Raw genomic sequence first — 26,474 nt, 5'->3', positions numbered from 1 at the left:
CATGACCACCAGCCTATTCTTTCTTAGGGCAAAATTTGCTCTAGCAGTCGGTGGACAATAGGCAGGGAGCATCTGTGTTTGCACAGCAGCTAGTGGGGCCCTGCTCGCACTGTAGGGCCTTTAAACACGCGTATAAGAGATGTAATAAATAGGCAATTCCCCTCCCTCCCCCTCATCAGCCATTTTCGTAAAATTGCTTTTCAGACTAGAGCCATACATGGGAGATTTCCCTTATGGCTTCCACCATTGTGCGCATTGCCAGCTTTTGGGCCTATCACGGGTCTTTGCATTATTTGGTCTTAAAGTCCCAGCACCTGGAGTCAAGTGATTATATAAGAATCTCAGCTTTCCTTTAAAACAATTATGTTTCTGGTCCTTATGGTTGCAGTTAAACCTCCCCCACTTCCCCAAAGACTCAATTCCAGCAGGGAGATAAAAAGAACCCAACACTTATTAAAGTCCCATGATTTTTAAGCCAATCTCATAACTTTTGGGGGGGGGGGGCTGATTCATGATGTTGGATTGCAGAGGGATGGCCCTGCAGGTTTGTTTCTCCTAATGCTGCAGGGAGGACAAAGGGAAATAACACATATAAAAACTACATCGACCGTAGTTTGAAGGTTGAATCCCAAATGTAAGGGTGCAGTGACAATCCTAGCTTGCCCTGTTGGAAGTGTTTATTGCTATATCCATAAGGGGAGGCTAGACATGTCCTCTGCAAATAGGGAAATTGATAAACTCCATCTTAATTAACTGGCAATTACATCACAGGTGCTGTGAATGGCCCCTTACCTAGGCATTTCTAAAGCATTCGTCCCTGTGGCATCTCATTCGCAGCTTAACACACCTTGATTAAGTCCTTGGACATGTACAGCAGATGTTACTTAATACAACTGTACATTTGTCTGGACCATTGTGCTGTAGGTTGGTCTGAGCTTTCATAGAGTGCTTTAAAAGTGTGGTACAACCTCGGTTGTCCAAAGGTGGTTGGGACACCCCAAATCTTTGGATATTGAAGGGTACAAGCTCTGGGGACTTTAACGGTCAGGCTCACTGGAGCTCCTGAGTGCCTGCAGCTGTACCAAGTGTTGTTTGCATGGGGTGAGCACTGTTGTGTTGCTGTTTGGAATCAGGAGTGAAGAGGTTTTGTGCCTGGGCTGGTACATTTTCATTACAGTTTTTTGCAAAGGTCTTTCATAGCCTGCTAGCTGGTTCCTCCAAGTATGGGCAATTGGCTGGCTTGCCTACGGCCAGCCTGTTCCACAGGACTTAGGCACTTCAGCTAAATCGCCTTCCTCCAGAAATACAGGCCTCACACCCGCTATTTTCTTGGGGCCAATCAGCCCGCGTCTAAACAGGCATCACTCCCACTGACTTCAGTGCAAGATGTGTGTCCCACTGAGGACAGAGTCTGGCCCTTGAATGTGCCTAAGCACCAGAATAGCCGACTGCAGATTAATGGCCCCTACAAAGTTTCTGATGTAACAGCTGGAGTCAAGTGCACAATGTGAGGTTAATACCAGTTTCTAAATGCAAGCGGTAGTGCAGGATCAGTTTAGTCAATAGCACTGGCACGTTGTGCTGCTTTTGATCCTGCATAGGCAATGCCTGGACATTCACACTTGCAAGGAGGAGGAAAGACACTTGCCCTTTGACTTTGTGCAGGGCCCAGCGCTGTCACACAACTGGACTTGTTCTGTCACCTTCCCGCCAAGGGCTCCGCAGCCCTGTGTGGTGAGCTTGATGCAGACTAGTCAGGGATTTGATTTGTTTCCACCTGAAGTTGCACATCGACACCCACTTCTGCACGCACATCCGCAGGCGTGCACACAAACACGGGGACCTGCTGTCTGTGTTATCACCGGGGGAGGACCTCTTCCCAGATTCAGGCGCTTCTGATAACCCACTCCCCTCCTTGCCTCAGGGATCATATGGCCAAGGAGTGAGTGGCACTTCAGCATTTTATCCTTGCGTCTCACCAGAGGGTGCTGGACAAGCTCTTGGCAGCAGGTAAGGCGCTGCAGGGTATTGAAGTGCAGGGATCACCATGCTGCTCCGTTGGAGGGGGTGACAGAGGGGTGCATCACTCTGTGCTTGTTTGGGGATTGATAATACTTGGCCCTTGCCCTATAGCATATAAGCACCACTATCCCCATTTCTCAGAGGGGGATACTGAGGCACAGTGTGTGTGTAGGGGAAGGCCTAAAGGAGTGGCCACTGATTTTCTTTTTTTATTTTTTTTTTAGGTGACATTCTGGGGCCCCGAGTACCCACCCCTCCCACTGAAGGCAATGGGAGCGCCAAGAGTCAGGCTCCAGGCATCTCAGGCTAACTATTTTTGAAAAACTTTGGCCTCCAGTAACTCACCCAAAGTGATGCAGCAAATCAGTGGCAGGGCCAGGAATAGAACCCAGGAGTCCCAGCCCCTGGCCCTGTCCATTGGGCCACATTGTCTCCCCCTCGCTATTGGCCCATAGGACAGGTCCTAGAGAGGTAGCATTAAGAATAAGACCAATGACTGCCCTTCCCACCCTGGCAAGAAGGCAAAAACATAGAGGAAGAGGAATAAATTAACTAAAATTTATTTAAAAAGCCTTTGAGTCCCTCAGGAGTTCTGGGAAATATTTTCCCAGGAATCGGAGTCTTTCTTTTCCTCATTCTCATTCTCTTCCCTCCAGCAGAAAAGACGGTCACTTCCTTCCACGCTCTCCATGTTCCACCGGAACAAGCAGGCAAGTAACAAAGACCACAGCCCCTGCCTTAGGCAGCTGGCAATTTAGCAATGAAACTCAGTGCTACTTTCTCCAGCCCGTGTTGCGTTCCGGCCCCTCCAATCAGTGACTCTCGCTGGTCTCTTCATCGGAGCTCTCAGCCACCAGCCTGCTCCTCTCCACCTGCATCTGATTGTGGTCCCCAATCTGCACCATTTGAGCATGCTGAATGATGAGGGGCTGGGGGCCTCCTGAGCCCTGCATCATGTTTGGGTGGGTTGGCGGGAGGATGAAGTGCTGGGAAGGGGAGGGAGCCGACTGGGTGGGCACGAACTGACTAGCTGGGTGAGGCTGGTAGGTGGCAGGGGGGGCAAATGTGGGAAGAGAAGATGCCTGGAGTTGGAGAAGCTGCTGCAGAAGTTGCTGAATTCCTGCAGGATACGGCAACATTCCTGGCAAAGGCATTTGGGACAGGTAGCCAGGCTGGGACCCCAGGTTCAAACCCACCAAGTTCTGTTGCAGCATCTGGAGGTGTTCCTGGTATTGCTGCTGTTTCCTGTGCTGCTCCTGGATGTGCTGTAACTGGCTCCACATCGCCTTCAGCTCTTTGATTCTCCTGAGGCGGAAGGTGTTCTTCACTATCTTGGAGAACACAGGGGAGTTCTCATCCAGAGGCACCACCCCCACCAGAATGGTGGGGATCGGACACTTCTTCGAGGGGTTCTCCTTGGGCACGAAAGGGATGACCGAGTTGTACTTGGGCCGCCGCTGGAGGGAATCCATCAGGGCCGTGTTCATCTGGTACATGCAAAAGCGGGACTGGAAGTTCTGGGTCAGCAGCAGGAGGGTGAAGGCAGAGTTGTCTATGGCATCCTGGAAGCAAGTCAGCTGGCACTGCCCAGGGATGAGGAACTCCTCGCAGAATGTGGCACCGTCGGGCACCCCCATGCTCTCCAGCATCTCCTTAACCCGGCAGGCAATGGCCACATCTTCGCTGGCGTGCAGGACAACGAAACTGAAGAACCTTTTCTCACCACAGTCCAGCTCTGGTGTGGGGGTGGCTGCTGCCTGGGGAGGAGGGGGGCCCCCTGAAGAGGAGATGGATGCCGTGTCTGCTTTCTCTGTTAGGACACAGGAATCTTCCACTGGCACTCGGATGGAACCAGTGGCTGGCCCTGCGGTACACAAGCTAGGGAGCTCGGTAGGTGACTCTTGTTCTGGCTTTTGGACCATGCGCTCTCCTGGTTGCTGCAGTTCTGCTGTCACCATGGTGGGAGGGTCAGTGCATTCCACAGGACAGTGCACAGCACTCAGATGCGGAAGTGGGGTTTCGGGAACTGGAAGAGATGGGGGAACAAAGCTACCGGCCTGGGGATTCTCCGATGGGTGTCTTCTTACTCCGCTTTGCAGAGGGGGTGCAGAGGAGAAGCTGACCCGGCCGGCGTCCTGTGAGCCGTGGCTGACTCTCCCTCTGCCAGGCTGCACGGTGCAGTTCGCGGCACCCCCACAAAGCTTGCTGGGCTGCAGGACGTGGTTATGGTGAGCTGAGCAGGTGTGAAACTCCATCGTGGGGGACTGGCTGATCTCAAAGTGGCTAATGAAGGAGGCCGGGCTGCCAGAGGAACGCAAAGTCTGTGGCCCCAAGAGATCCGATCTGCTCCCGATCTGCACTGCGGGGCTCCTCACCACTGGCGCCGGGCTGGCAGTCGGGAAATGCCCAGGGTCAGACCTCAGCGTCTTAAATTCATTACCCGTCTCTGTGGGGCTGAAGTCGATCGCGCACTTTTCCTGAGCCTCGGCCAAGATGCTGCTCAGTCTGTCTCTCCGAGGATCCTCGCTGGCTCTGAAGGCCACAATGGCAGCCTTGTAGACATTGTCCCTGGCCAGGTGAGTGCAGAGATTTTCCTCTACCAGCAGCGAGTAGATCCGTGCCAGGGCCAGGAGGGCACCTGCCTCCTGCTGGGGAGTCAGTGGGTTCTCGCTGCCTGCAGTACCCCATTTACTCCTCCAGATGCAGAGGGCTCCATCATCATCACCCAAAGCGTCCAGGCATATCCTTGCCTCTGCCTCTCGTCCCAAAGTCAGCAAGACCATGGCTTGCAACAGCTTACAGCTGCTTGTGCAGGGTCTCATGTGCTTCAGCTTATGTTTGAGGCTAACAAGTCTCTCTTCTGGGATCCTAGATAAAATGCTGAAGACCCCCTCAAAGCCTGGCTGGACCTCGCCAACCTCTGCCATCTCTTCAGCTGGTTATCCAGACAGTTTGCTGAAGAAGCAGGTGATGAAAAAAGCATATTACAGCCTCCGGATGCAGGGACGGAGCAAAGGCCTGTGCCCCTGTTGTGTTTTGTAAAGCACCTGGCACGCTTTGGTAATACATAAATCCTTTTGTGCTCAGCAGCTCTTCTCCCAAATACTTCCAGGATCGAGGAGTAGTGCTGCCATCCTCATCCTCTTTAAAGCTCACCAGCTGGATCTGCAATCAAACAGAATGGGAAGTTACAGAAACATGCCAGGCAGAGTCTGGGCGCTCCATGCTAGGTTGGCCCAAGGTCACTGTGCTGTCAGCATTGCGTCTACACCACACCTTTTTAAAGAATGTCACTCCTCTTTAGTATGTAGATAGTCTTTGCCATTTGCTTGGTATTATTCATCTTTACTACATACATTATTGCAAGTGTGTAAATATAACTCTAAACAAATGGCAAAGCTATCAACACTTGCTATATACATTTGCAATGCACACTTTAAAATAATCAGTCCTAAGTTACTGACACAGTTAGAAACATAAAAATTGCCAGACTGGATCAGAACAATGGTCCATCTCATCCAACATCCTGTCTCCCACAGTGGCCTATTCCAGATGGAAAGTGCACAAATCCTCTTAATGGGCAGTTATGGAATAAGCTGTCCATAGGGAAAGCATCTTCCTGAGTCCAGGTTTATGTCCTTTCAGTTAGTTTATGCCCTTACGCGTGAGGGTTTATATTAATTACATATATACAATCTCATGTAATTCTGGATGTTCACATTATCCATATCTAATCCCTCTTCTGAATCTTGTTAAGATCTTGGGACTCACCAATGTCTTCTGGCAGCAAGATTAATTTAATATCAGAACTCACTCTAGTAGGGTGGAGAGGCCCAGACCAGAAGCGGAAGGTTGATGTGTCTGTCAGTCAGGAGGAATACTGGCTATAGAAGACCAACAGACTATCTGACCCTCTGGAAAAATCTTCCAGTATTTAAAGGTGCCTCAGAAAAGAGTGCCCTTTAAAAATGCAAACAAAACAAAAACTCCCACAACAATCTAGCTTTCAGGGGGAAATTTACAATTTCACTCTGTTTTTAGCTACTAGTTTTTCTACCTCACAAAAACCCTCTGATTGCTTAATGTATGAGATCAGACATATATCTAAGGAAGTAGTCCCCTTTCCATGAACAATTCTGGTTCACAGAAACTTCTTCAAAAACAAAAACAAACACAACGATCACTGCCCTTTCAAAACAGGTCCAACTTTGTGAGTAGCGATGTTGCATTCATCATCCAAGGTTCTGTTTATGCACTTTGCACCAGGCAAAACTATTTTTTTGAAAGGGGGAATTGACACTTCGAATATGGTCATGGTGCTCTATGAAATGACTTATGAAAAAATACAAACAGAAGCTTGGCAAGTAACAGTGGCTAAGCTAGCAGCTGAAGAGCAGGTAACGTTCTGGAAAAGAGGGACCTCAGTCAAATTTTAAGATTTGGTTTAATTTTTTAGAAACCTTTGATTACTTCCTGCAGGTGGAAACTGGAGACATCAGTCTCCTTCCACTCCCTACCCACCTTCCTCTATACCCAGTACTTTACTTTTCTAGTCTTCTGTTGTTGTTTTTTTGTTCTGTCATTTGGAGTGGGGGGGATTCTTCAATAAAAATATCACTTTAAGCAAAGAAGTGTGCTAAGCAGGCCTCTGTTGCTAATCCTTTCCCCATTCAGTCTTTCAAATCCATATAAAATTGGGATCTCTTCCCCCCCCCTTTCCAATTCTTTTGTTTGTATTTTGAAACATCCTCCAATGGAAGCTATTAGAACATTAACTGGGAAGTAAAGCGCAGAACCAGGAAATCTGCCCAGAAGTTAAGGATCGTAAAATCCTTTTTCTCCTAGAAGTCCCTTCCCTGCCATCCTCCCCTACCCCCCAACTTTCGTGTGGTGTAAATCGACATAGGTCCACTGACATCACTAGGGTTATGCCAATTTACACCAGCTGAGGATCTGCTCCCTATCAGTTTACCAATTCCTTCCCAGGGTATTTGGAACCAAGATTCCTCTCCTGCTGTTCTTTACCAGTCCTGGAAAAGTACCAAGGCCACACTTTTCTCCAACTTTGCTGGCTAAAGTCGGGGCATCTGATTAATTTGCATTTAGGGGCCAAAATAGGATGACAGGCGCCTCATTCTGACCAGGCCAAGTTTGAAAATGTTGCCCTGGCTGGCAGCAGCCAGGGGATGAATGAAACTGGGGCTTGCGGGCTGGATCCAGCTTTTAGCTACACCCCAAAACCTGCTGGCAGAGAAGTCCTGGCTCCTAGGGCCTTGTCCTCATCCCCGCTTGGCCCCTGGGAAGGGCATGGCTGGCTGGCTCCACCTGTCACTTTCCTCTTCCAGGGGCCCTTACAAGGGCGATTACCTGGGTCGCTTGGGTGCACTGAGCGTGGGAATCCTCAGCCGCTCTGCGCCCGTTTCCAAGGCCAGGTCCCGAGCCCCGCTGGCCGCCGGGGCGAGCGCGGCTCCGAGCTGGCCGCGGGGAGGCGGAAGTAGCCTGACCCCGTTTCACATGGCCCGGGAGGAGGAGGAGCCGCGGGGTTGCCCCGTCGCCGCCCGCGGCAGCAGGAGCCGGAGCCCGCGGGGGCAGGAGGGCGGTGACGTAACACGGGGAAGTGGCTACATGTCGCTGGCTGGTTACAGCGCGTTCCAAAGGGGGCGGGGCTATGGGGGATACTCCCCCCACGGTGGAGGGAGGTTGGGCAGGCTATGGGGGAGCTCAGCCCCTGGAGGAGAAGGGGGAGGCCGGGCTGGGGGGGGGATCTCGCCCCCCAGCAGGAAGGAGCTGGAGTGTGGGGAGCCCCATGGGGACCCCCCCCAGCGGGGGCTATGGGGCTCTCTCCCTCTGGCAGAAGGGGGGACAATGGGGGATGTCGCCTCCACTGAAGGAGAGGAGGGATCTCGCCCCCCCCGGGGCGGGCTATGGGGAAAATCCCACTCCCAAAGGGAGGTGAGTGGGCGTGGCTCTCTCCCCGCGGGGAGAGCTAGGGGGAATCCTTGCCCCAGCGAGAGGAGGGGGGAGTCCCTGCCCCAGCTGGCGGGGGGGGGGGGGGAAGCTGTGGGGGAAACTGGCTCCCAGCAGGCGAGGGAGGCTGGAGAAGTTCTTCCCCCTCCTAAGCAGGCCAGGGCTGCTCCAGGGAATTCAGTCCTGTGCCCTTCCACGTGCAACCCCGGGGCGGGGGCTCATGCGCTCAGATTGGGGCTCTCCCCCCTCCGCACCAGCCAGAGGCTGGACTGATGCGCCTCTAAATCCAAGGTGAGCCCCCACTGTTCCCACCAGCCGCCGCCAGGGGGCGCGCTTGCCATAAGTAAATCTACCCTTCTCCCGGGGCTCCAGGTCTGGCTCTGGCAGGCTGAGGGTCGGGCAGCCCTTGGAGCGATTTCTTTGCAACCCGCAGAGAAGGGTTAAGGTGACATGCAGCCCGCTCCTTTCCTGGGACAAGGCTCCCAGTTCGCCGCCGAGCACAGAACCTGCTTCACTCTCCTTCTCTCGGCATCAGTCCGCCACCCTGACACCATGGTACCAGGTACCCTGCAGGGGATGGTGCACCACGCCTGTTCCAAACAGGATGGAGGGAGGGGTTGCTCAGTGGTTTGAGCATTGGCCTGCTAAACCCAGGCTTGTAAATTCAATCCTTGAGGGGGCCATTTAGGGATCTAGGGCAAAATCAGTACTTGGTCCTGCTAGTGAAGTCAGGGGGCTGGACTCAATGACTTTTCAGGGTCCCTTCCAGTTCTATGAGATAGGTATATCTCCATATATTCTAATATTCCCGAGTGACAAACACCTGGGGAATGAGCACAGGCACAGCATTAGGGTTGTTCTTTCAAAAGCTTACAACTGAACCTTGACTTAACACAGCGCTGACACTTTCCTATGCAGAAGAAAAATGCTGCTTTTAAACATCTTAATCTAAGTGCAACCATCACAGACACAGTTTCCTTACCTTCGCAAATCTTTTTTTAAACCTTCCCTTTATTTTTTTTAGTAGGTTACATTTAACAGCACTGTACTGCATTTGCTTTTTTTTTTTGGTGTCGCTGCTGCCTGAGTGTGTACTTACCGTTCCAAATGAGGTTTGTGGTAACTGATGTTCATAACTCTGAGGTTCTACTGTATGTATATTTAATCAAGAGGTGAACTTCAGTCTTTAAGACATTAGTCATAGAGTTTAAGGCTAGAAGGGACCTTCAAATTACTGACCCATATCTCCCAGTCCATCAGCCCCAACCAGCACCTGCACACCAAGCTCAATGACCAGAATTAGCCCAAAATAGTGCAGCCCTCAAGGGACTAAACTATTATGTGCTACAAGCAGAGAATTGAAGGGACTGAGGTGTATTGTTAGAGTAAGAAATACATTGTGGTGTGGTTTGCAGCTAACAGGCATGGGAACTAGGGCTAAGAGATGAAGGTGACAACGTTAACATCCTGGGCGGAGCTGGATCTGACCGTGAGGGTCCCCTGGGCAGAGTGGCCAGGGCAGAACACACAGGAGCAGTAGAGTAGATGATGCTTTCACTAGAAGTTGGAGGTAAAATTGAAGCTGTGCCCGGGGCACTGAAGGGCACAGCGTGATAGAGCAGCTTTTGGGAAAGAGTTCAGGAAGGAACCGCTAGTGAAAGACCAAAAGTAAGTTCAGCATCACCTAGAGAAGATGGCTTGATTCCTTCAAAAGACCTAGAAGCAGAGCTCCTCCAGACTCTTGTTAGGGTGAGAAGAGGATGCTCTGGGTTGCTCTTTGTTTTTTTCTAATCAGAAGCAGGGCCAGTGTAACCACTAGGCAAACTAGGTGGCCGCCTAGGGTGCCAAGACTTGGAGGTGCCAAAAAGCGGTGTCCAGCGTCATGGGAGTCAGCTGAGCGGGGCAGGGCGGGAAATGAGGCCTCCATAACCCGCCCCCACAGCGAGGGGCGCCACACAGGACGGTCAGTGGGAGCCTATGGGGAGCAAGGAGGAGACAGCCGGCCAGGCGCGGCGACCAGAGCGGCCGAGGGACGGGGCCGTTGGGGGAGGCAGGACGCGGTCCTGAGCTCAGGTGAGCTTCGCCCATCAACGCACCGAGCCTGGGGCCGGGTGCAGCCGCCTCCTGGGGCAAGGGAAAGTGAAACTAAACCCCGCAGCACGACGGAGGGGAAAGGGCTGGCGCAGGTGCTGCTTCTAAACACTGATCCCCCCGGTGGCACTGTGCCAATGTGGGGAGCCGGCCCTGATCCCCAGGGAGAGCCTCACCTGGGAGAGCCCGGCTCTGCCTTCCTTGCCCCTGGGTTCCCCCGGAGGGCGAAGTACTCAGAGCCTGGGAACATTTAGAGACCCTGCGAGCTGGGGGCATTCTCAGCCTCCTCCTTGCTCATAGCTTCCCCCAGGCCAGAAGGGACCGTTGTGATCATCTCCTCTGACCCCCTTGTATTAATTCTAATGAAAAATGCCACATTGTTCAGTATTCATTTTTGAAAGTTTATAATAAGCGATGCTCCGGGGAGGGGCTGGGTGTGCGAGGAGGTGTGTGTGCAAGGTGGAAGTTTTGCCTAGGGCACAAACTATCCTTGCACCGGCCCTGATCAGAAGTGCTCCACCTTCACATTTAAATATGCCAGGAGAGAGAGAGAGACACTGCAAACAGTTCTCGTGGTTTGAAAGCAAGTGAGATTTATTTTCAAGACCATGTTGCCATTTCTCCATAAATTCAAGCTCAGCACTTTGTTTCTGGAGGGACTATTGGAATAAGCATCAGTAGTAAAGGGGTCACTAGGAGTTGATCACCAAGACACACCAGCACCAATCCTTCCCACTTTATAACTCAATGAATCCCACAACCATGGCAATGTTGGATCCATCTGAGCAACTCCTGGTAAAGCTGCTGTTAGCCATTTTTTTCAGTGGCTGCAGAGTGCTTGGGGTGAATCTGACATGCACAGAGTTAGTTTTTTGAGTGGGATTTTTAAAAGCACTGAGTATGTTGGGAGCACAAGTCCCATTGAACACTGGCACTTTAAAAAAAAAATCCCTCCCTTGATACTATTTCTGTGCAAAAGAAAGGTTTGGAAATGGTCTTGGGAAGGAGACATCCACAGCTGCTGCCAACTGCCCTGCTGATGGTGTCAGCCCTGCAGGGAGCAGAACAGTCAGAAAAGAGGTCGTATATTGTAGTGTACATGATGGACAGCTATAACAATTAAGAGGAGGAAACAGTATCAAAAGTGAAGGGCATCATTTTGTTGTGTTAAGCTGTCCACAGCTTGGATGCATGCTTGACTTTTTGCAAGAAATGCTGCTTTCCTCTACATCTGTCCACAGCTAGGCATAGCAATCCACGCATGGACTGCCACAGGCGTGCAGCTCTTACGGCCAACACTGCGAACCCCCCCCTCCCCCACCTCAGTACAGGGTGCTTCAGAAACAAGGCAAGAGCGGTAGGTGCAGACAGTCAAGCCACTTTGGTTAGTGAATTTCCTGCAAGATACAGCTAGATGAGCTGACTGTTTGTTAGCTCTGAGCATGGGCTAGTGTGTCAGGGTTGGTGCAGAGAGGCAATCACCCTCCCTTTGATGGGTCTGGCAGATATATGAGTGACTAAAACCTACAGGGCTGGAATAGTTGGAAGCTGGCTGCAACAGTTGGAACATTTCAAGGATCTTTCTTTGTTTTTTCAGCCACCGTCTTCTCTGATGCCCTGGTCAACTCCTCTACTGCCTTCTTCAGTGCTTTCATTGCCTCCTTTGGTGCTTTAGGTATCTTGGTCTCCTCCTTCAGTGCCACAGCCATCTCCTTCTTTGGTGCCCTGGGGACCTCAGCCACCTTCTTCTGGGCTGAAGCCACCTCTTGCAGTGCAGGTGATATCATCTCAGTCATCTTAATTTCTTTCGGCTCCTCTGTGGCTTCTTGGGTCACTCTGATTGACGGCGTGAAGGGGCCAACGAGCCAGTTGAGGGGAGTGTTGTGTGTGACGTACTCCAGTAGGGCATCCAGAGCCTCCTGGGCCTTTGTCACTTTCTCCCGGCTCTGGGTGAGGGAGCTGCTGGAGAGGTCCTGGAAGGAATCAGCTCTGGAAAAGGAAGCGTGGAGCTGCTGCACGTTGTTAACGGCCTGCTGCACTGTTTCCTGGATGTTGCTAGGGAGGCCTTGGATGCTGGATACCAGCTTCACATAGGCAGAGTGCAGCTGCTGGGTGATGATACGCACCATGGCTAGAGTACGAGGCTCGACCTGCTGAGAGGAGAGTAGTGGGTAAGACCTACAATGTGAAACCAGTGTTTAGTGCACCATCCGTCCCTGTGAGTACTCCCCACTAGAGATACCTCAGGCTGGGAAGCATCTTTAGCTCGGCTCCCCCTCGGCTGGGTCTGGCTCCACTCAGTCCACAGCTGTTGAAGCTTCTCCAGCCTATCCTGAAGCTTATGCCCGACGCCCTGTTTTACGTATTCGATCTGGCAGGGAGACAAGAATGATCATTGCAGATACCTGTGATCAGCAAGAAGCTCTGCAATGCCCAGTCCCTCTTACACAGTGGGGTCCCGAGAAGAGGAAGCAGGCAGTACCACACCAAGGAAGCTGCTGCACATCAAGCAGAGATGGGAACGCAGGTAGACGTGTGACCCAGAGGGCACCCTGGGAACAGAGCCATTTAGCACTGGGGTGGAATGCTTTGCGCCGCCAGGGCGGGAAAGGGGGTGTACTTACTAGGTTTATTGCCAGCTGGAGTTGGGAAAGAGTATCCTGGATGTTTTGCTTGACAAGCCGCAGCTTGTTCAGGGAGTGCTGGTAGGCTCGATGGCGGACTTTGTTTGAGAGGGAACCCAGGCGCACAAAGTAACTCTGCCGCTGTTTCTGCTCTTCCACGGAGGCCATGCTGAAGCCCTCGATGGCTATAGCAAGTTTAACTGAAGAGAACAACCATATAAGGGTCAGGTTATCAGCAGGAACGCCCGTCCTCAGCGATGGTCCTCTCGGGCCCATTGCACAAGATCGTCGCCACACAGTCTAGCCCTAGCATGACCTAATGGCCCCACTCCTTGTCTCTGTGCCTCTGTTTCCCTATCTGTAAAATGGGGATAATGACACTGGCTGCCTTTTTAAAGCATTTTGAGATCAATTGAAGAAAGAACTAGTGGTTATTATTAGTGCTCAGACACATGTTTTGAGAGGACAGCAGCTGCCTGAAGGGATGAAGAATGCACTTTTTGTTTGTTTGTTTGTTTGTTTTTTGCACAGATCTCACCTGCTTTTACCCACCAGTTTCAAGGCAAATAAGACAAAGCAGTAGCTAGCGAATATCGGAACCTCCTCCCTGTGTCGCATGCCAGCTCCTAATGTTGAGAGAAAGTCATTGGGGTGACAAGTCTAAAGCAACTTACCTGTCCCAAGACCGGAGAAGGCCTCTGCCATCTAGCAGAAGCAACAGTGTCTGAGCTTGGATGGAGGAGAGGGGACTGCAGTTTCTATTGCTAGCACATGCTGTAGAGCAGTGGCTCTCAACCTTTCCAGAGCACTGTACCCTTTTCAGGAGTCTGATTTGTCTTGCGTACGCCCAAGTTTCACCTCACTTAAAAACAAAATCTGCTTACAAAATCAGACTTAAGTATACAAAAGTGTCACATCACACTATTACTGAAAAATTGCCAACTTTCTCATTTTTACCATATAATTATAACATAAATCAATTGGAATATAAATATTTTATTTCCTTTTCGGTGTATAGTATATAGAGCAGTATAAACAAATCATTGTCTGTATGAAATTTTACGTAGCCCATTGTCAAACTAGGCAAACAGCTAGATGAGTTGATGTCCGTGTACCCCGAGGGTTACATGTACCCCTGGTTGAGAACCACTGCTGTAGAATGGCTAAGCACTTTCTCACCCAGTTCCTCATTTGTCATGGGGAGGTAATGATCCACCAGCGCCTCTGATTTCAACAGCACAGCATCCACTCCACTCGCCACCAGCTGGCCCGCTGCCTTGGCTTTATTTAGGCTGTTGGTCACCACGAAACTGGTCATCTCCACGCCGTCCTGGACAGCCTCTCTGCTCCGCCCTACAACTGTATTCACTTTGCTGGTCACGATATCCTTTGCGCCACAGGCGGCTTCCTTGGCAGTATTGACAGTGGAGGACACCACCGATTTGGTCAGCTCAACGCTGTCCTGGACAGTCCCTCTGGTCAGGTCCACTGCTTCAGTCACCCTGTTGGTCACAATGTCCTTTGCGCCACAGGCGGCTTCCTTGGCGGTATTGACAGTGGAGGACACCACCGATTTGGTCAGCTCAACGCTGTCCTGGACAGTCCCTCTGGTCAGGTCCACTGCTTCAGTCACCCTGTTGGTCACAATGTCCTTTGCACCACAAGCGGCTTCCTTGGCAGTACTGACAGTGGAGGACACCACTGATTTGGTCAGCTCGATGCTGCCCTGGACAACATCTTTTGTTACATCTACAGCTCCGGCCACTGTGCTGGTGACCGCATCTTTCGCGCCATAGGCAGCATCCACAGCACTCATCACTTTAGTAGACACCATCTGCTTGGTGTCTGAAATGACCTAGAGGGGAGAGCCAGAGGAAAGATTATTGTGCACTCACTCAAAGACTGGTATCTCCCCACTGGAAAAAACAACCTCAGATACCCCTTCCTTCCCAAGTGGTCCTTCTCTAGATAAGTAGTGGCATGGCTCGGTAATGTCATCTATTAGTTCCCAAAGCTGTAGGGTAGGGGTCCCCAACGCGGTGCCCCAACGGGGCATCTAAATGCGCCCGCGTCCTGGCCGGCGATGGAGCATCCGCCGAAATGCTGCCAAATTTCTGCGGCGTTTCAGCGGCGACACCTCTCGATGACGTCACTTGCCGCTGGCAAACGACGTCATCAAGAGGCATTGCCGCCTAAATGCCGCAGAAATTCGACGGCATTTCGGCGGGTGCTCCACCGCCGTCACGGTCCTTCGTCTGGCGCCCACCAGACGAAAAGGTTGGGGACCACTGCGTAGTGCCAACAGGCAGCATGAACTGGTGTAGCTCCATGACGTCAGCGCCACTTACACCTGCCAAGGATCTGGCCCTTAGCCTCTCTGTCAGCGGGCAGCTCCTTTTCTAGCCCAAAGCAAATGTCTCTTAAATCAGAGTTCACGTCTCTCCCTCTCGGCTAAGCGCTGCAACCCATCTGTTTCCCTATGGCAGGCCTATGCCTCCCTATCCGTAGCATTGGCCCTCGAGCAAATTGTAGCTTCCCCTCCTGGGGCAGAACGCTGGATGCAGAGACGCTCACCTTCTCCGTTGGTTGTTGCAGGAAGGGCAGGTTCTCCTCCAGTTTGTCCAGTCTCTTGCAGGCGTACTCGTTTACTGAAGCGACTAGAGAGAGGGAGAGGCACAGACTTTAGTTCTCTGAATCTGTTTCAGTTTGGCTCCTGCTCGCAGTGGCAAGGCCTGGCAGAGGGAGCCTGGACAGCCAGGATAAAAGCTTCACAAAGACAACACAACCGGATTGGTTTGTGTAGCCTTGCGGCCATGCCCTTTGGGAACCCGACTCCCTGTAATGGCAGGAGGTTGCTCCATGCAGAGCTTAGCACACTTCTCCATCGGAGGGGGTGTCTTTATTGCTCAGTTGCAGCCACTTGGGAGCCATATTAACTGGGAGGAAGGACTCTTGTTGGTCCTCCAGCTGAAGGCTGGAGGATAGAAAGAAAACCTCAAGCTATGGGGCAAAAAAGACTAACCAGCCCCTCTTGCCCAAGAATGGAATAGCTGAGTAGTAGGCACCCCGGACTCCGATTTAATACCAGACTCCAGTACTGCCCTGGGTGAAATGCACAGCGTCCCAAGTTCTGGATGGCAAACATGTCAAGCAGGTCAGAGAACACAGAGTGGCGCAAAGGGCTAGATTCCAGTCTCACTGGAGTCAATGGCAAAATCTTCCATTAATTTCACTGGGCTCACGATCTGGCTGAACCCATGGGGCAGCAGGGTGGAGGAGTCAGCAGTGCAATGGTTAAGCAAAGAAGTTAAATGGAGGAACTGTTGGTTCCTTGCGGTCTGTGCCAAGCAAGCCCAGCTCTTGTTGGAAAGAGTTCGCTAAGGTGGATGGGAAATATGGCGGCGAGAGGAGACAGAATCATGGAAATGTAGGGCTGGAAGGGACCTCGACGGGTCATCAAGTCTAGTCCCCTGAGCCGATGCAGGACCAAGTAAACCTTGACCAACCCTGACAGGGGTTTATCCAACCTGTTCTTAAAACCTCCAGTGATGGGGATTCCACCCCCTCCCTTGGAAGCCTGGTCCAGAGCTTCACTATTCTTATAGTTCAAAAGTTTTTCCTAATATCTAACCTAACTCTCCCTTGCTACAGATTAAACTCATGACTTCTTGTCCTGCCTTCAGTGGGCACGGAGAACAACTGATCACCATCCTCTTTAGAACAGAAGACTTATTACGTTCCCCCCTCAGTCTTCGTTTCTCAAGACTAAACATGCCCAGTTTTGTTAACCTTTCCTCATCGGTCGGGTTTTCTAAGGCTTTTATCACTTTCTTCCCCTCCCCTCTGGATTCTCTCCGGTTTGTCCTAAAGTGTGGCACTCGGAATTGGACACAATATCCACCCGAGGCTACGCCAGTGCGGGGTACAGCAGGACAATTACATCCCATGTCTAACGTCTGACACTCCTATTAATATACCCCAGAATGATATTAGACATTTTCGTAACTGCATCACAATGTCAATTCAAATTCAAGCTGCGATCCACTATAACCCTCAAGTATCAGGGGGTCGCCGTGTTAGTCTGTATCCGCAAAAACAACAAGGAGGCTGGTGGCACCTTAAAGACTAACAGATTTATTTGGGCATAAGCTTTCGTGGGTAAAAAAATCTCACTTCTTCTATAAACCTCAGATCCTTTTCAGCAGTGCTACTGCCTAGCCATTATTCCCCATTTTGTAGTTTTGCATGTGAATTTCCTTCTTAAGTGTAGTACTTTGCACTTGTCTTTATTGACTTTCATCTGGTTGATTTCAGACCAATTCTCTAATTTGTCTCGGTGGTTTTAAATTCTACTCCTGTCCTCCAATGTGCTTGCAACTCCTCCCATCCTGGTGTCATCCACAAATTTTATAAGTGTAATTTCCATTCTTCACATCATTAATGATGATATTGAACAGTACGGGACCCAGGACTGACCATGAGATACACCCTCCCAGTTTGACAGCAAACCAGTGATAACTACTCCTTGAGAATGATCTTTCAACAAATTCTGCACCCACCTTGTAATTATTTCATCTAGTCCACAGTTCCCTGCTTTGCTTATGAGAATGTCATGTGGGGGGATTGTGTCAAAAGCAGGGGCGGCTCTATGTATTTTGCCGCCCCAAGCACGGCAATCAGGCAGCTTTCGCTGGCGCACCTGCGGGAGGTCCGCCAGTCACGCGGATTCGGCGGTTTGCCTGCGGGAGGTCTGCCGGTCCCACGCCTTCAGCGTACCCGCTGCCGAATTGCTGCTGTAGCCACAGGACCGGCGGACCTCCCGCATGCAGGCCGCCGAAGGCAGCCTGACTGCCACCCTCACGGTGACCGGCAGGCTGCCCCCCTCCCCTCCCCCGCGGCTTGCTGCCCCAGGAATGCACTTGGTGCGCTGGTGCCGGGAGCCGCCCCGGTCAAAAGCCTTACTAAAAATCACAATATATCAGGCCCACAGCTTCTCCTCATCCACTAGACCAGTAACCCTGTCGAAGAAGGATATAAGGTTGGCTTGGCATGATTTGTTATTCACAAATCCTTGTTGGCTATTCTTTATAATATCCCTGTATGACTCGGAAATAACTCAGATGCTAGTTGAGGAGCATGTATAGTAGGAAGGGTGTTAACCCCAAAGCTGTTTTTTCTCTTCCTGCCCCATATTAGGCGTCACAAACAGACCTTAACCACATCACCAATACTCTCAGCAGTTCACGCCATGGGACTAACGTGCTGGGATGGGAGAATGAGCCAGCTACCTAATGCTGCTCTCCTGTTAAACAAGTCTTCCCTGCTGGTCTGTGTCCTGAGCCCTCCCGCTCTGTGGCCATGCAGTGTAGTCTGAGATGTCCCATGAGGGTTCTCCCACCCCTGCACAAGGGAGGAATCACCTGTCTCGGTGTTTACTCACTCTGAGGTTCCAGGTGGCTTAGAATTGGCTGCACGCCACCAACTGCACTGCCCACTGCCATGGCAGCCACGGTCTCTGCCACGCTGCAGACGTTGCTGACGTACGGGTGTATCCCCTTGGCATAGCTGTAAGCAGAGGAGACCAGGTTGTAGGCAGAGCTGATAAACGGCAAGCCGGCCACCCTGTTTACTACGTTCTGAGCAAGGGAAAAAAGAAGTGACATTAGTGGCAGATCCTGTGGCTGAATATAAACTGTAGTCTGAGCCATGCATATTCCCAGAGAGGGCCTTTACGGAAACCACTCTGTCCTCTATCTGCTCAAGTGCAGTGACAGAGAGGTGAAGGGACCGTCTCAGGGCCACACCAGGAGTCAATGACAGAGCGGGGATTAGAACTCAGGACCATGCTTCTTGTCCGTCATGTACCGATTTAACATCACCCTACCTGGATTTAGCACTGGAACCCATGGCAGATCGGTCTCCCAGATTTCAGCCTTACGGAGCTCCGCCCACATGTGACGTTACCGCCCTCTCCCGAGCAAGAGGAAACTGCATTCTCCATATTAAACTAGAGCCTCAAAGCAGTCTGTGTGGCTGGACTCCTCTCTTGCCTGGATGTTGGGATGCTGGCATGAGTTAGTGCACTGAAATACCTGTTGGCAGGTGAACCGAGGATTACACTTTATAATACTAGCTACCCGTGTTTTACCTACCACTTGCTGCTTTACTTCAGCCTTTGGAGGGCCAGTATTCGTGGCCTTGTTTCCAGATGCCATTGTGAAGTTGGATGCAACTGAAAGGAGAGAAAAAGAACAGTTACAACATTATGAGTTAGCCTTGTGATATTGCCAGCAACAGCCGGTGGACAGTATAACGCCACATGCACCTGGATTATTGTCCACCGCATTTTAGGAACTTCAGAGTTCCTCTTCCTATTCCTTACAATAGCTCCATCTAGTCATAGAGATTTCATGAGTTAATGTGAATCTTTAACAGGAATCAGAATGTGCATGTAGGAGAGAAGCAATATCAATCTACCCAACCTTCTTCCACCATCCCACCTCAGCTGGATGTTCTCACTAAAATAAGCAGCACTGAAATTGTGTGGATACATTAATTTCTTAGACATCAGAGTTAGCACCCCAGTAAGATGAATTGGGGCAGTACTTACTCATATGAGGCCTGATATATCTGTCTAGAAGACAGAGACACTCAGGCATCAGTTTCATGTTCTGAATGTCCTCTCTGCAGCTATAAAGTCTAGGATGCTTGAATAAAAGCTTGCACCCTGCAGAAGATGGTGGCTTGTGGCACTGCATGTTGTTCCTCATCTTACTATAATTAATCTTGGCAGAATTTGAGGTGTATTTTTTTAGAATTTTGATGGATAATATAGATTTTTATTTTTAAGCGCTTTTTGATTTTTATCAATTTAAAATTTTCATGGTTGTGGGAAATTAGGGGGGGGTTCAGACAATAATTATTTAAGGACAGCAGACACTGAGATTCAAAAAGTTAAAGCTTTATAACCATTAAAATGCAAACTGGCAACATCACATGTCAAACTATACAAAGTCAATAGCCTTAAATCAAACTCATACATTTCTCAAGCAGCATTTTTCTTATTTTGCCGATCTGTAAATTTTGACCATCCTTGATGGAAATATGTTTCCATGGGATTGGGTGTGCATGGTGGAATTGATGTTTATCGACATTTACTGATAAAAACTGAATCCATCCAAGCTTAACTGTAAAGACAAGAATTAACAATCCAATATGTCATCTTGACAGTGACTGTTGCAAGAGAGAAACTGCATCTTAGCCGTGGAATGAGTGGGGAAGGCAGGTTTTCAGAGTTCTAATTTTGGAAACCTGGTTAGCTCATTGTCATGATGACAATGGTGTTTAAAGTTCTATTTTTAAGACAACTGAATTTGCTTAACAACAGCTTTGAAAAGCTCAGATTTCCCCCATTGATTCTGACGTTAAGCTGGGTTTCCCCATGTCTCGGTCTATTTCCCAACAGGATGTAGTGTTTGAGAGCACCCTGGCAAAACCTTAACTCCCATGAGAGAGAGACACACAGGCCAATCACATAACAGAGATGCTGACACAGTGGCAGGCACTTCCACCATTAACAATTTTATGAACTAGTAATAGTGACTGCCATGTTTGTTTCAAGACTCATTCGACACAGTCCTCTGCGAGGCCACTGATCTTGGAGTCTCTCTCGCCGCAGCTCTGCCTACACTAGGGATGCTTTATCACATTCCCATCACTGCTAACACCAGTTCAGCTCCACCAGCAATAGCAACTTTGGAAGTCTTAGAACTTTGTGGGGGGGGGGGCAGGAGGGGGTGGAGTGGAGCGGAAGGGGGTATATCCTGCTGCCTTGACTTGCTGGCTAGTTCAGTTCATTTATTTTGTCCGTTGGAGTTGCGATGCTGCTGGGTGCCTGTTCCTACTGATGTGTTCGTCTGTTGCAGTATCCCCTAACCTACAGAGTAGACAGATGGCCCCTGCCCTGAAAAGCTTACAATCAAATTCAGGGTAAGATGCAACACTGGATGTAAGCACTAGGGAGAAGCTGAGGAAAGGAGGACGAGGAAATCCTTGAAGACAGCATGTGTTAGAATAGGCTAGCTATGCACACAGCTAGGGGAGACTGAAGAAAATACACAATATCGCTATCAGCGTCCTTACTAACCAGCTACTTGGTTGTTATTGGTTGATGTTTTATGGCAACCATTGAAGCAGTCTCTAACCAACTGTCAGAGCACCGAGGCCCCAATTCAGGAGAGTACTTAAGTGCACGTTGTCTAATTAGACTCATCCTGAAGTCTCACCGAAGTCAATGTGACTCAAATGTGCTTAAGTGCTGCCCTGAACTGGGACCCTGGAGCTTGTGGACTGGGCTCTTGGGGGGCACGGGCTGTGGCAGTGGCTGGCACAGGAGTAACAATTTGGCTGCTTTTGGAGGGGCACTTTCTGTGCCCCCCCGTGGCTGGAGGAGCTGTCTCCTCCCCCTTCCCCAGCGGCCCCGGGGTCAGAGGAGTTCTGTGCCCCTGCTGATGGGGGGGGCTGTCCCCCTGCTTCCCCCCCCCCCCGTGCATGCCTCTGGGCTGTGGTATTTAAGTCTAACACACATAGTGTGGATGGACTTCTGGCTGCCCTGGCATTTTTAACCCTGCACCAGTTAGACCATGTTTTGTGGATGTACAGCACCTGGCACAATGGGGCCTCGATCCTGAATTGGGCCTGGTTAGGCCCCGCCGCTGTACAAATAATAAGAGTGTTAGCGCTGGTGGCAGCATCTGGCGAGCTGTCTCCACCCACCCCAGCCAGCGCCGCTTGGTAAGCCCTGTGGGGCGTTCCGTTTACGTGGGTACAGCACCTTGCGCAAGAGGGTGCCTGAACAGGGGGCCCACTCGGCACTGCCACAATCTAAACAACACCTACCCTGGCGAAACGGCACCAGGGTCTGTCTGCACTGCTGAGCCGGCCCCAGTGATTGGCACTACCCCAGCACCACAGCAAAGCCCAGCCCCGTTCCTGTGTCCTCCGCACTGGCGCTGTGCTGCCCAGCGTGCATGGGTCTTTGTGTCGCACTGAGCTGAGACACTCTAGGACGCTTTCCCAGTGAATTGTGGGAGAACTTGTCTGTCCTTCTGGCCACGCGGTGTGGGGGAATGGTGGGAAGGTGCCGGAGGACTGTCGGCACTCGTGTGGTTTATCCCGCATCCTCACGGCAAAGTGGCTAGTTACCAGCCCTGGGGAAGGTAGCACCTGGGCTCTAACCCACCCACCCCCCAGGCAGGCCAGCTTGCCTGGGTTGAAACTAACACCCCACTCGGGTGAGAAGATTGTGTGTGGATGGGAGGGGGGTTTGGGGCAACACCCGGGTGAGGGCTCGGGCCAACTCTGCTGTGAACACAAACCTCAGTGTTAGCCAGCCTGGGAAATTTGTAGAAAGTTTTCCTAACGTAGGCAGGGCCTGGGAGTGGTGCAGGGCTGCCCAGAGGGGGGGGGGGCAAGTGGGGCAATTTGCCCCAGGCCCCGCAGGGGCCCCCACGAGAGTTTTTCGGGGGCCCTGGAGCGGGGTCCTTCACTTCTTCCGCTCCGGGTCTTTGGCGGTGGGAGGTCCTTCGACTCTGGGGCGGAAGGACCCCCCGCCGCCGAATTACCGCCGAAGCGGGACCCACCGCCGAAGTGCTGGGTCTTCGGCAGTAATTCAGTGGCAGGGGATCCCCGCCGCGGGCCTTTGGGGCACTTTGGCGGCGGGTCCTGGAGCGGAAGGACCTCTCCGCCGCCGAATTACCGCCTGAGCGGGGGCCCCCACCGCCAAAGACCCCAGGCCCCCTGAATCCTCTGGGCGGCCCTGGAGTGATGAAGGCCCAGTACCAGGAATCAATAGGCTGCTCACAGGACGCACCAGCAGCTAGTGGGTATTCCTCTTACACTTTCAGGAGGCTGGTTTGTTGTCAAAGGCTAGGCTGAGTCAGCTACAGCATTTGGCAAAGGGACCCCCCTGCCCTTCCACACACACACACACAAACACAGCGCACAGATGATGCAACACCTCGCTGGGCATCTCCTGCCCACAATTAGTTCTTGTTTTCAGTCTGGAAATGCACTTTGTTTTTGCAATATATCTCCCTGGCCTTGGAGTCTGGGTTAATCTAGAGTTAAAACCTTGCACCGTAAGATTGTCTCCTAATTAGCGTGTCAACAAGCAAGGACAGAACACCTCTCTCCTTGGGCAGCCTGAGAAAAACCGAGGGCCTGAGTTTCCTCTCACTCTCGCTGGTGGAAATCAGGATCAGCTCCTTTGGCGTTAAAGGAGAGCTGCTGGTGTTAAACTAGACACTACAGGCCTGGTTTTGGTACAATGTTCAATATGTGAGTGACACGGTGCTTGGGGCATGAGCGTGTTAAAACACAGTTTGCACGTGCCTGCGTAGGTGGGACCAGCCCTTCTTACAGCGCCAGTATCTGCAGCGTAGGCAGGCCCTTGCAATCCTGCGGCCTGATTTTTCAGAGACGCTGAGCAGCCTCACACTCCCATTGACATCGGTGGATATTGCAGGTGCTCAGCACCTCTAGCGGGGGAAAAAATCAGGCCACTGGTATCTCAAGACCTTTTTTTTTTTTTGCTAGTATAGCTCAATAGTGTTCAGTGATTGAAACTTCCATCTGATTGCAGAGACCAGAAGCCCGTTCATCCCTTTGAAATGACTTGCTGTTGCAACAAAAACGTTTGATCCTAGTTGGAGGAGGGCGTCTTTCAGACAGGCCAGTTTGCCCTTGTGGAATACCCCAGCCTGCTTTTCCAATTCAGCACATTCTGGACATTGCTGTCTGCAGAGGATGGGCCAGATGTTTGCTCAAGACCACATGAGGTTCTGCTTATCAAAGTAAGGACTAAGCTGCTTCCATTGCTTTATCAGCCTGAATGTGAATTGCTTGTGAGAGCCAGGAGATGGCTTGAGTGCAAAGTCGTTTTTACCTACATGTGGAAACAGGCTCTGCTGCTGTTTGCTGCTGGTTATGTCAGCTTTATTTGCTACATTCTTATGCAAATAGAAATCTGGGATCTCATCAGTCTGGAAATCTGCTTCCCACATTCAAGTAATCTTTGAAGTCCAGCCTCTCTCCTCCAACTGGCAAGGACTGATTGATCAATAGGAACTAGGAAACTAGGTAGACTGGATAGCTAATGACTCTTTTATGAGAGACGGCTAGGGTTAATAGTTTGGATGGGAGGAGGGAACACTAGAAAGAATGTGAATGGGTGTGTGGTCTTGTGGTTAAAGCACTTGACTCTGTCAGGTGTCCTGGGTTCCCATCCCAGTTCTACCACTGACTTGCTGGGTGACTAAACAACACGACTCCCTGTCTGGAACGTGGCGCTAACAACAAGGGTTGGTTGTACAGTGCATTGTGCTCAGAAGAGGTGTCACGGCCAACATTTTCAGAAGTGGCCAGTGATTCCCAACTTGGGCCTTAGGTTTCAGAATTGCTGGGAGATGTGGCTCCACAGCTTCTCTGACCATCAGGCCCAAGAGGTCTTGCCCCAACCCCCCCAAAATTGATGCACCCACAAAACATAAATGTCACTGGCTGCCTTGGAAGACACGGGTCCAAGGAGTTTTGTAACGTGGTGTGAGGGGTCTCAACATTTTTCTTTCTGAGCCCCTCTCCCCAACGCTATAAAAACTCCGTGCCACAAAACATGGTTTCCTGCATATCCAGTAAATTAAAAGCCAGGGCCAGCATTAGGGGATAGCCAGCAGGGCAACTGGCCAAGGCCCCACACCACAGGGGGCTCCGCAAAGCTAAGTTGGTTTCAGCCCCATGCGGCAGGGTTCAGGCTTCAACTTCGGCCGTAGGCAGCGGGGCTCAGGCTTCGGTGTTCGTCCCTCCCTGGGCTCCAGTGACTCTATCGCCAGCCCTGCTTTCTGGTTTATTTTGGCAGACCCTCTGAAACATCCTCAAGGCCCCCAGAGGGCCTCGGACCTCTGGTTGAGAACCACTGATGTAAGCGAGCCGTATGGATTGAGTAGAGAGTCAGACTGTGCTCTGGTCTTATTGCATCCTGTCTACTGTCTGTCTTGTTTACTCTGAAATCTTTTAGGTCAGGGACTCTATTTGTATCTTGTGCAGCACAGAGCATGTTGTCAGTGCTTAATAATTAGCATAGCTGGATTCCCTGTAAGGTTTCTAGCAGAGCCTTGTGTAATTAGTTGCTTTTTCTTCCCTTGGAAGCTAGCGTCTAAAGCAGCAACTCTAGGCATGTACAGCTACCATCATTTTTTAGGTTCTACTATTATCCTACTGCAGAAATACTGAATGTCTGTATCATGCCTATGCCAGATGGTCACCACTACAGAAAAGTTACAGGCAGGTCTCAAGGTCCTGGAAACTGGAGTGAGCCCCTAAGGTTTAACTCATCAGTTTCTCTTAGTCATTGGATTGCTGACCTCCCTTGGATAGCCACAAAGTCTGTGTTAACATTAGAGGTAAACAGAACTCAATAAGTCAGTTCTTTGCCTATAGCCCACCCCACTTCATAAGGGATCAACCCTCCCATGGAGTGCCTCCCATTACTCGCTTCTCAAAATGTTTTCTTCTGCAGGCTGCTAGTGGCCCGTGGGCCACAGTTCAAGAACTGCAGCACTAAGCAATCACACCAAGAATTAATTGAACTGCCAGGAGCATCCTCACTACCAGTAGCAGGCTTCTGAAAACCACATGCCCCTTCTAATTTCTATTATGGTCGCATCCATAATAGCTCCAGGGGTGGAATTCTGCACCGTACAGACATAGGACAGTGTGTCTGCCCTTGAAGAGCTTACAGGCTAGGAAGACACCCCCCACCCCCGAAAAAAAACTGCACAGAAAGTAGGGAACAAAACAAATACACATAAAGCTAAGTTGTGTGTGTGTGTGTGAGAGAGAGAGAGAGTAGGGTGACCAGATGTCTCAATTTTATAGGGACAGTTCCGATTTTGGGGGCTTTTTCTTATATAGGCACCTATTACCCTCCACCCCGTACCGATTTTTTACACTTGCTGTCTGGTCACCCTAGAGAGAGAGAGATATTGCAGGTCTTGTTAGCACTGGTCTCCCCACAGCTCTTTAAAAGTCTCTCTCCCACAGGCAGATGCATGGGGAAGGGCTGAGACAAGGGCAGCCTTAACTGGCTACTTTTCAGCCTTGCTGCCCTCTCAGTTTGGAGATGGTCTTGGAGAGACCAGGGATAAAAGGTCAAAAGCAGGGGCCCGATTCTTCCTTTCCCCTGCAGTCTGTGTCGTTTTGACGCCAGACATTCGGATCTGGTAGCGTTTCACACCCACGTTGCACGGCTTGTAAATAACTACACAAGGGGGCCGGGGCAAATCTGACGGGCCCCAAATCTTCCCCAATGCCCCCCAGAGCAGAGACAAATTTGATTCTCCAGCTGTCTGAGCTCCCTCCTGGTTGCAGTGGAAACGGTCAGTTCCAAAGATCCGCACCGAGCACCGAGCTGGGGTAGAGAGTTCGCCTGACATTGAACATGCCAAGCTACCAAGTCTATCCAAGGCTGCAACCCTACACCTGCCGCCCGGGCTTACCTGGTCTTGGGTCCCCTGCTCGCTCCGGCGCCGGGAACCCTTTGTTCTCCTGGGCCACCGGCAACGTTCTATTCGGAGTCCGGATCGGGACTGCCCTGCTCGTGACGGACAGCTGGAGAAAGCCAATCCAGGAGCGGCGCTCTCCATCCTGGCCAATCAGAAGTGGGATGTGGGTGGGACAGGCGGGGCTAGAATGTTGAGAGGGAAGTGGCAACGC

The 26,474-nt window shown here is 51.1% G+C and overlaps 2 protein-coding genes across 3 annotated transcripts; both read right to left on the bottom strand.

Annotated features, from left to right (window-relative positions):
• Positions 1-2,566: 2,566 nt before the first annotated feature.
• Positions 2,567-7,596, bottom strand: TICAM1 (toll like receptor adaptor molecule 1). Its single transcript, XM_044998874.1, has 2 exons — positions 7,390-7,596; positions 2,567-5,187 (listed from the first exon to the last, which is right to left on the bottom strand). The coding sequence occupies exon 2, from the start codon at positions 4,947-4,949 to the stop codon at positions 2,835-2,837; it is 2,115 nt and encodes a 704-aa protein (XP_044854809.1). The 5' UTR covers positions 4,950-5,187; positions 7,390-7,596; the 3' UTR covers positions 2,567-2,834.
• Positions 7,597-10,657: 3,061 nt separating this feature from the next.
• Positions 10,658-26,353, bottom strand: LOC123355979 (perilipin-3-like). Of its 2 annotated transcripts, none has more exons than XM_044998876.1 (8): positions 26,258-26,353; positions 18,857-18,936; positions 18,145-18,340; positions 15,279-15,361; positions 13,884-14,559; positions 12,705-12,904; positions 12,323-12,451; positions 10,658-12,230 (listed from the first exon to the last, which is right to left on the bottom strand). In XM_044998876.1, the coding sequence occupies exons 2-8, from the start codon at positions 18,917-18,919 to the stop codon at positions 11,652-11,654; spliced, it is 1,926 nt and encodes a 641-aa protein (XP_044854811.1). In that variant the 5' UTR covers positions 18,920-18,936; positions 26,258-26,353; the 3' UTR covers positions 10,658-11,651. The 2 variants fall into 2 exon arrangements, with proteins under 2 accessions (XP_044854811.1, XP_044854812.1); XM_044998877.1 differs by having other exon boundaries at positions 10,658-12,233; positions 18,145-18,269; positions 26,258-26,307.
• Positions 26,354-26,474: the final 121 nt, after the last annotated feature.

The sequence above is a fragment of the Mauremys mutica genome, chromosome 24 (assembly GCF_020497125.1).
Source record: "Mauremys mutica isolate MM-2020 ecotype Southern chromosome 24, ASM2049712v1, whole genome shotgun sequence".
Classification (NCBI taxonomy): domain Eukaryota; kingdom Metazoa; phylum Chordata; order Testudines; family Geoemydidae; genus Mauremys; species Mauremys mutica.
Note: the sequence above shows the minus strand (reverse complement) of the source record. Positions and strands in the feature narration are given on the sequence as shown.

Excerpts from the sequence above, each read along its gene's own strand:
- TICAM1 (XM_044998874.1), bottom strand. The coding sequence starts at position 4,949 with ATGGCAGAGGTTGGCGAGGTCCAGCCAGGCTTTGAGGGGGTCTTCAGC.
- LOC123355979 (XM_044998876.1), bottom strand. The coding sequence starts at position 18,919 with ATGGCATCTGGAAACAAGGCCACGAATACTGGCCCTCCAAAGGCTGAA. Across the intron at positions 15,362-18,144 it reads AAGCCACCTGGAACCTCAGA|TCGCTTCAGTAAACGAGTAC; the intron begins GTGAGTAAACAC and ends CCCTCTCTCTAG. Across the intron at positions 12,905-13,883 it reads CATGACAAATGAGGAACTGG|TTAAACTTGCTATAGCCATC; the intron begins GTGAGAAAGTGC and ends TGTTCTCTTCAG.